This window comes from Acaromyces ingoldii, assembly GCF_003144295.1.
Source record: "Acaromyces ingoldii strain MCA 4198 unplaced genomic scaffold FA10scaffold_7, whole genome shotgun sequence".
Lineage (NCBI taxonomy): Eukaryota > Fungi > Basidiomycota > Exobasidiomycetes > Exobasidiales > Cryptobasidiaceae > Acaromyces > Acaromyces ingoldii.
In genome coordinates, this window is record NW_020290253.1 from 635,596 (window position 1) to 643,771 (window position 8,176).

Below are 8,176 nucleotides of genomic sequence, written 5' to 3' on the forward strand. Positions count from 1 at the left end.
CTTTAACGCTGTAGTCTGCTCTCCGCACTGTGTGCCCCTTTTGCCCCCTTTTCCTTCTCTTCCCCCTTTTCTTCGGTCTCTTGTCATTATCACGATGCCTGCGTGAAATAGTCGTCGGGCAGGAATTGAACAATACATGTTCTCTCCAACTCTCTACCATACACTTGCTGTGCTTGGGGCGTGTGTGCTTGGGGATGTCCATAATCCCGGTGGGTATACGCAGACTTGTCACTTCTTCACAAAGAAGCTGTCGAGTCTTCCCTTCTTGATCTTCTTCTGCTTCTTCTGCGGCGCCTGCGACAAAGCAGTAGTAGTCATAGTCACAGCGGGCGACGCTCGCTCCTCTTCGTGTAATTTCATGGCAAAGTGCCAGTCTTGATGATCCTGGACCAACGCTCCGAGCGATCTTTCGGCCTCCTTTCGACTTTCGTCTTCTCTTTCTTCGACTGCCTCCTTCTGGCCCTCCTCAGCGAAAAAGTCTGTCTCAAGATCGTCCTCGTCTTGCAAGTTCCTTGTGGCGAATGTTGTGTCGTAAACTACACTGAGTGTCTCTTTGCAGTCTTGGCATCGCCATTGGACCTTTTCCTGATTGTCAGGCTCCTTCCGTCCGCTTTCATCCTCATCCTCAGTCTTTTCCCCTTCTTCCAGTCTCTTTCTCTTGGTCGCTGATGCTGCTGCTGCTGCCCCGCCAAAGAAGCCATCGATCGTTTTCTGACCTGTCTCTCCTCTCTCGAGCCCACTGAAACCCAAGGCAATGGTGACAACTTCTGCGGAAGAGCCCCTGGTCACAGTCTGTCCTGAGTCCAGACCCATGTCATCGCACGCTTCGTTCCACAGCTTCTCGGCCAGACGAAGCACATGCTCCGGCTCAAGATTCTTGACGGACGGGAAAGGTGCTTGACGGGCTCTGGGTCCCGTCTGTGCCCTGATAAATCGCAAGACGAGCATCTTTGGCCATAGCGTGCTGACCGTCATCTTGTCCTCTGCTCCGGCATCGTTACTTCCCTGCTGCTGGAAGCTTGCCTCATCCTCCCACAGCTCGCGCAGCCGCACGACAAGTTCCGTCGCGAGCATTTCGAGCCAGGTGTGTGCCTCATGCCGTGCTCGAATCGGCGGACGAAGGTTCTTGGAGGCCAACATCGTCTTGTTTGCGATCCGAGCATTTACCGGCGAATGGTCCACCCCCCGAATGACAGCGTGTACCCACGCGGCATCGGGGCCAAAGTGGGCCTGCATCCTCTCCCTCGGGACGCTCCAGAGATCACCGACAGTCTCTGCATCCCACGTCTCGGCCAAGGCCCGTCCAAGCTTACCACCCAGGAAGCGGATCTTGGAGACAGGAAGCGTCTTGAGGTAACCAGGTACAGCGCGGGGAAGGAGCGTCGTCTGTGCATTTGGCTTCTTGTAGCCCGAGCACAACTTGGCCAACGTCTTGTTTGAGGCGATGCCTCCCGATGTTGTATAACCCAGCTCGGACAGAACGGCTCGACGAACATTTGCCATGAGCTCAGCTCCGTGGGCAAGCGCTACATCTGTCCATGTTGGCCGCTCATCCATGTCTTCTTCCTCTTCCTGCTCCTCCTTGCGCTCACCGCCCTGGATTGACTTGACGGGAACGAGCTCGCCTCGGCCTTCCCAATCGATCGTCGGCGGCGGTGGCAGCGGCTCATCGATGCCCTTGCCCTTTGTTGGGGCATTTTGCAGGTGAGGATACCTCGAGAGGATCAGCTTGCGCACCTCGAGCGTCAGATCAAAGTACGACTCGTCGATGCTGGCCTTTTCGACCGCACCCAGTGGGCATGTTCGCTTGAAGACATCGAGAATCTTCCGAGATTCGCGTCGATATGGGTCGAGCGAGACCTTGTGCGTCTCTGGTCGGGGCTTGTCATTGTAGTCGGCCTGTTTTGCGCCAGGCTGTCAAAAGGGGCGGCGCATGAGTGGTCAGAATGCTCCTGCTGGTGTGAAGTAGGCTGTAGACTCACCGCAATCGTCTGCACATGGACGAGGACGAGCTCAGGACAGAGCTTCTTGGCCGCCTCTACGTCGGCATGCCGGCTGATGCCAAACTTCCTTGCAGCGTAACTGATCGCAATGAGGCCACTCCACTGCTGGACTGCCACAGGAATCTCAAACGAATCGATACCAAGCCTTCGAGCCTCGAACTGGGCGTAAGCCGCATCGACGTCGCAGTGCGCTACCACTCGGAGCGGATTCAGCGGCGTTAGCGATCCCGCAGACAGGAGGTGGCGGTACGTCGGCGTCCCAAAGGGGTCTGCCAAAGGCGGACCAGTGCTTGGCAGCGTTGTTAAACCGCGATAGCCGCCCGAAGACGACGAGGCAGAGGCAGCTTGCTCGAACGGCGTCGTCAACTCTGCCGACATGCTCTTCGCAGCTGCCTTCCGTCGGTGCCTAGATCGACACTGACCACTGCCCAAAAAAAGTTACCAAAAGCGTATTAGCAAGCTCGAGCTCATGTCACGAGGCAACGCGTCGCGTAAACCGAGCGTGTAAATTACTCTGCTGCTTTCGACATCAAACATCCTTCCCCCATTGATTGTCGCCAAAGAATAGAACCGAAGAAAATGGTCGTCGCCTCTAGTACGGAATTCTCAAAGGCGCTCGCCTCGCCTGCCTCTGTGGTGCAAGAGCTCTTTGAGCAGCAGCAGAAGCAAAGCAGCTCCTCGACCTCGCCCTCGCCATCGCCCTCGACTGGCCTCGTCCGCGATGTTCAAGCTCACTTTGATCGTCTCTTTTCAGAGGCAGACGCCCGGGCAAAGGTAAGCGTGTGTAAAATCTCTTCCCAAACTACATCTCCTGACCGCATGTCCATCATCATCCGATAGATTTCGCCACTTACTGGCAAGGTTCTCAAAGAGTTCTTCGAAGCCGACCGGAGCGCTCGCCCCACGCGGTTGGTGCGTTGGCGATGCATGATCCAAGACACGAACATGGGCGATGAAGTGACGCCATACAAGTTGCGTGCTGCCGATGGGACATGGAAGAGCGCCTTGTTTGGTGGTGCGAACAACGGGATTGTCACAGCGGAGCTGGACCTTGACGTGAGTGGCGCGGTCGCCTCCCCGTGGAAGACCACCTGCTCAATTCTCTCTGCACAGCCTTCCAACATGGCGTCTTTGACGACGATGTACGGCGTCTCGCTACCTGGCCAGACGGACTGGTATCGTCGGCAGGTGGAGCAACCTGGGCTCTCTGAGGACGCCGTGGCGATGCTCCAGCTCGACGAAGCCGCGTTGCCCGCGCTTCCTGGTGTGGACCTCGCAACAATGAAGAGGAAGCTCCCGACAAAGAAAGGCTTTGGAGCCCTTCTCAAACTCTACGATGAGGACCTGGCCGAGGCTTTGCGCGTGGCAAACGTCGTTGACCTCGTCGGGATCCTTGACGAAGGCGTCCCGCCGACATCAGGTTGGGCGGAGACGGGCGCTCCTGAACACGCTCTCGACGAGTCGAATGCCACCTCCAGCCAGCCTGCAATCCATGTCCTCTCGCTCTCTCCCGTAAAGACCCTCCAAGACGCACCGCCGAAGCAGGGCAACGACGCAGCAGATCGAGGTGTGCTGCTTGAGGCTATCACACGCTCCCTTGGCGGCGACAGTCTCTCTGCCGAATGGCTCCTCCTCTCTCTCTTGGCAAAGATCCACACCCGCAAGAGCTCCAATGTTCTCGGCTCCCTCTCGCTCAACTTGAGCCACTTTCCTTCGCCCACTTCGCCTTCATCGTACGACAACAGGCTGCCCTCCTTTTTCAACATCATTTCGCACCTTCTCCCCTTGTCGGTCCACCAGCCCATGTCGCTCTCGCACCTCAACGAGGCTTCCAACGCCTTTTCGCCCGCCTCTGCATCGAGCGGGGGCCTCGATGCAGGCCGTCTTCAACTCATCGACGGCACCCTTGTCCTGCTCGACGAGACGTCGATGGACGAAGGCCAGCTTCGCGAGGGCGGCATCAACAACATCCGCACCCTCTCGACAGTCCTTCAGACAAAGAGGCTCGCCTATGCGTTTCCCTTTGGCACAAACGTCGAGATGGACGTCGACTTGCGCTTCCTCGTCGTCTCAAACGGCAAATCCTTTTTGCCCCTCGACGTGCAGGTGCCGCTGGACGCAAAAGACCCGGCGAGACTGTACAGCAGCGGCGGCGGCGGCCGAGGCGACGACAACGAGGCGGTGGCGATGTTGGGAGGCGCCAAGGCTGATGGCCTGCGGGCTTACCTCGCCAGGTCTCAGGACCGTATCGTGGGCATCACGATCCCCGAGCCCATCTCGGAGAAAATCCAAGACGACTTTGTCGAGTCGAGGATTAAAGGCGAAGCACAGGGCAAGCCAAGAATGGAACAGGAGGACCTCGTGAGGCGGCTCAATGTCGCTAGACTCATCGCAGCTTCAAAGGGGTCACATACGGTCGAGTGGGACTGCTACAGGGAAGCGACGAGGCTTGATGAGCAACGACAGGAGAGGCTGGCTCGCCTGCAGCCATCTGTGGCATCAGCATCCGAGACAAAATAGAGCACAAGTGCATGTATGATAAATATTGTTAATGATGATGTTAAGTGATGTGATTCTTTTCTTGTCTTTTGTTTTGTTGTGCTTGATTCTTCTCTCAGATTTTTCTTACAGCCTTGAATGGGCTTGGATGCCATCGGCTAGTCATTTGGGGACATCGAGCATCTTCAGATCCAGGGCCCTCGCGACAATGCTGATCTTGTCCGTGGCCTCTTCGATCCTCTTTTGCGTACTTTTTCCAGCCCCGTGTCCTGCGTTGAGCTCGATGCGCGCCAGGATCGGGTTGGGATTGTTTGGCAGATGATGCTGCAGCTCGGCCGTCATCTTGAAGGTGTGCAGCGGAGAGACACGATCGTCGTGGTCTGCAGAAAGCAGCAGCACCGTCGGATAGACTCTCTTTGCGTCGACATTGTGCAGGGGCGAGTAGCCATAGTTGTAGTCGAAGATCTCTGGGTCTTCACCGGGGTGACCGTAATCGGCCGTCCAGAACTTTCCAGCGGTGAACATCCAGAACTGTTATCGCGAGAAAGTTGGTCAGCTTCGTTATGATCCAAGCAAGGTGGAGGATGTCTCACCCTCAACATGTCGTGGACGCCGACTTCGGCCACAACGGCGCCCAAGAGACCCTGGGGGGCCCGATTTCCCACAGCCATGGCGCCCAAGCCACCGTTGGATCCGCCATTGACGATAATCTTGCCCTCGGCCGCAATCTTCTCGTCAACGAGGTATTGCGCGGCAGAGATCGCGTCGTCGAACGTGTTTCGTTTCTTCAACAAGCGACCTTCCTCGTGCCAAGAGTCTCTGATGACCTGCTTCAGCTTCTCTTTGGGTAGACAAGACGAATAGCTCAGACTCACCCGTACTCTCCGCCGCCCCTCGCATTCACCCATGCCAGGGACCCGCCATAGGATGCAATCCACGTCATGAGCGTGGGCGAGAATTGAGGCTTCATGGAGATGCCGAAGCCACCGTAGAAATAGAGCCACGAAGGTGCGGTTCCATCGAGCTTTGTGTCCTTTCGGTATGTGAGGAACATAGGGATCTTTGTCCCATCCTTGCTCTTGAAGAATACCTCCTTGCTGATGAAGGCATCGGGGTCGATGCCCTTGACAACAGTCGACTGGAAGAGCGTCGACGTGGGCAGATCGCGAGGGCCGCTGCCCTCTTTCCAGGTCAGCCTCGTCTGCATGCCCGGGTTGATGAAGCTCATTGTAGAGACGAAGGATTCATCGTCCTCCTCGCGGCCTGTAAGTTGTGTGATGGTGCCGACGAGGTCGGGGAGCAGGCGGCCGACTCTTTCACCAGTCTTGAGCTCAAATTGCCATAGCTCGTCCTTGACATCCTTGGCGTAGATGACGAGGAGCTTGTCCTTGTTGACGACATTGACCGAATTGAGCGGCGCCTCCTTGTCCTCAGGGATGACATCAATAACATCGGCCTCACCCTTGAGCTGCGTGACGTGGCTGACCTCTTTTGCTGATGAAGGGTCCAAGGTTGTCTTGACGATGCGGTAATTCTGCGCATCCCGATTCGTGCGAAAGTAGAAATCGAGGCCGACGTTCGTGATGTACTCGAGGGAGTACTTGAAGTCGTCCGCCAGGACGATCCATTTCATCTTCTCTCCCAAGGGCTGGTCGAGCGAGGCCACAAACGTGCGCTGCTTTGGGTCCGTATCCTTGGACATTTCGACAATGAGCCACTTCCCGTCTCTGTTGAACGGAGATTTAGTCTGGTGAGGTATCTAAGATGGACGCTAGTAGAAAACTCACTCGCTCACTGATGCACCCCACAGGGCAGAGGGGATGTCGGGTACCACGTCGATGATGAGAACATCCTCGCTTTGCTTGGTTCCCAGGCGGTGATAGTAGAGACGAGCATCTCTAGCAGCATCGGTCTCCTGGCCACGCTTCGTCTTGCCCTCCTCATCCTTCTTGGGATCCGGATAGCGCTGGTAGAAGACGCCCTTGTCGTCATGGGTCCAGGTGATGCTGCTGAACTTGACGTTGCTCAGCTCGTCATCGAGTCGATCAGGGCCAGCGGCTGCTGCCTCGTCTGGGTCGGAGGGCGCTTCGACATAGACCTTTTCGGTGGAGCGAAAGTAGATCGTCACCCAGTCGCTGCCGGACTTGCTGATGGCGTATGCCAGGAAATTGCCAGACTTGGAGAAGGCCATGGAGTTGAGCGCCACCGTCCCGTCCTTGCTGAGGAGGTTTTGATCGAACCACTTCTCTCCAAATGGGCTCTTGACTTTTGTCTTTTCCGCCTCTTCGAGCTGAGCCCTCGAGGCCTTGTACATGGTGTATTGAGCATCAAGGCCGGAGTTGTGCATGTAGTAATAGCTGCCCGTCTTTTTGTCATTGCCCTTCCTTGATGGAGCGGTGAAACGAGGGTAGGAGAAGTTGTCGGTGAGGCGCTTCTGGAATTCGCTGCGATCCTTGCATCCCTCGAGGTACGAGGAGGTGAGCTCAGCTTGAGCTTTGACAAACGCAGCCGTCTCTTCCGATTGAGAAGGGGGCGTCTCAAGCCAGAGGTAGGGTTCGGGCACGGCAACTTCACCCTTTGCGGCCGACTTGTAAGTCGTCTTGTCCTCTGCCGATCGTCGCGCACTAGGGTACTTTGGGCGCTCCTCCGAGCTCCACCCAGGAGCGCTGTGGTTCGACGACATGGTGGTGGTCCGAACGCTGCTCTGGCTGCCAAAGAGCCGTCTGGTGATGGCGAACGGGGCGAGAAGGGGCGTTGATACGGGCGCGGAGAGCGGCAGCTGCGTCCTGATGGAGTGCTGCGAAGCAATGTAGACGGCGGCCAAAGCTGCAAAGGCTGACACGGGGTAGACGAAACGACGCACGCCAGGTGTCAAGATCGAAGCTCTCCCAGCAGTAGTGACCGCTGGCATGGGTCTCGTGTCACTTGATGACACGCTCTTGCCTGCTTGTGCCACGGGCTTCAGTGCCCTTTGTCTGTCGGGAAGTGAAAAGAAAAGGGGATAAAGGGCAACTTTCGTCGTTGTGATCAGATCGCGACACGCTTAGTGAGACGTGCAAAAGCGGGCGGCACTCTCGAGGGGAGCTTAAATTTTCGCTGCAGCCACGCCATAGCAGATGCCGTCCGTGCTCACAACGGAGCATATAAATGTCATCATCTCTTCTTCGCTGCCATTGATGGCTGCAAATTGAGTGCTCGAGGCATTGGCTTGATGCGATCGTGGTCTAATGTGAACATGTCAATTGGTGGACACTGTCAGACACCAATCTCAGACGCTCGGGCCTCCAACCTCTTCCTTTTTGCTGAGACATAAAGTGGTGCAGACAGGCGCGCAGGGCCGCACCGCGTCGCGCCGCGCCGCGCATCAAGATGTCATTGTCCCGTCCCTCACCCACCACTCAGACAAACGAGTGCAATAGAGAGTTGGAACAAGAGCTCCCTCGGAATTTGCTGTCGTCAGAATTCCAGATGTCTCGGCAGACATTGCAGGCTGTGACACCCATGTCGATGGAGCCCTTGTCTTCATCCGGTGTCCAAGGACAGTTCCAGCAGCAACGACAGCAGCAACAAGCACAGCAGCAACAACAACAACAACAACAACAACAACAACAACAACAACAACAACAACAACAACAACAACAACAACAACAACAACAACAACAACAACAACAACA

At 56.3% G+C, this 8,176-nt stretch overlaps 3 protein-coding genes across 3 annotated transcripts; 1 reads left to right on the top strand and 2 right to left on the bottom strand.

The window, feature by feature from the left end:
• Positions 1-356: 356 nt before the first annotated feature.
• Positions 357-2,381, bottom strand: FA10DRAFT_262654 (DNA/RNA polymerase; the record flags this gene model as incomplete). Its single annotated transcript, XM_025520136.1, has 3 exons — positions 357-536; positions 580-1,914; positions 1,983-2,381. The coding sequence occupies 3 exons, from the start codon at positions 2,379-2,381 to the stop codon at positions 357-359; spliced, it is 1,914 nt and encodes a 637-aa protein (XP_025374717.1).
• A 146-nt stretch (positions 2,382-2,527) lies between these two features.
• On the top strand, positions 2,528-4,682 carry FA10DRAFT_187938 (hypothetical protein). Its single transcript, XM_025518351.1, has 3 exons — positions 2,528-2,777; positions 2,844-3,059; positions 3,117-4,682. Exons 1-3 carry the CDS (start codon positions 2,583-2,585, stop codon positions 4,521-4,523), a joined length of 1,818 nt encoding a protein of 605 aa, XP_025374718.1. The 5' UTR covers positions 2,528-2,582; the 3' UTR covers positions 4,524-4,682.
• FA10DRAFT_234551 (prolyl endopeptidase) lies at positions 4,665-7,185 on the bottom strand (the record flags this gene model as incomplete). The annotated part of the gene is made up of 4 exons (XM_025518987.1): positions 4,665-5,033; positions 5,096-5,321; positions 5,378-6,229; positions 6,290-7,185. The coding sequence occupies 4 exons, from the start codon at positions 7,183-7,185 to the stop codon at positions 4,665-4,667; spliced, it is 2,343 nt and encodes a 780-aa protein (XP_025374719.1).
• Between the last annotated feature and the right edge of the window lie 991 nt (positions 7,186-8,176).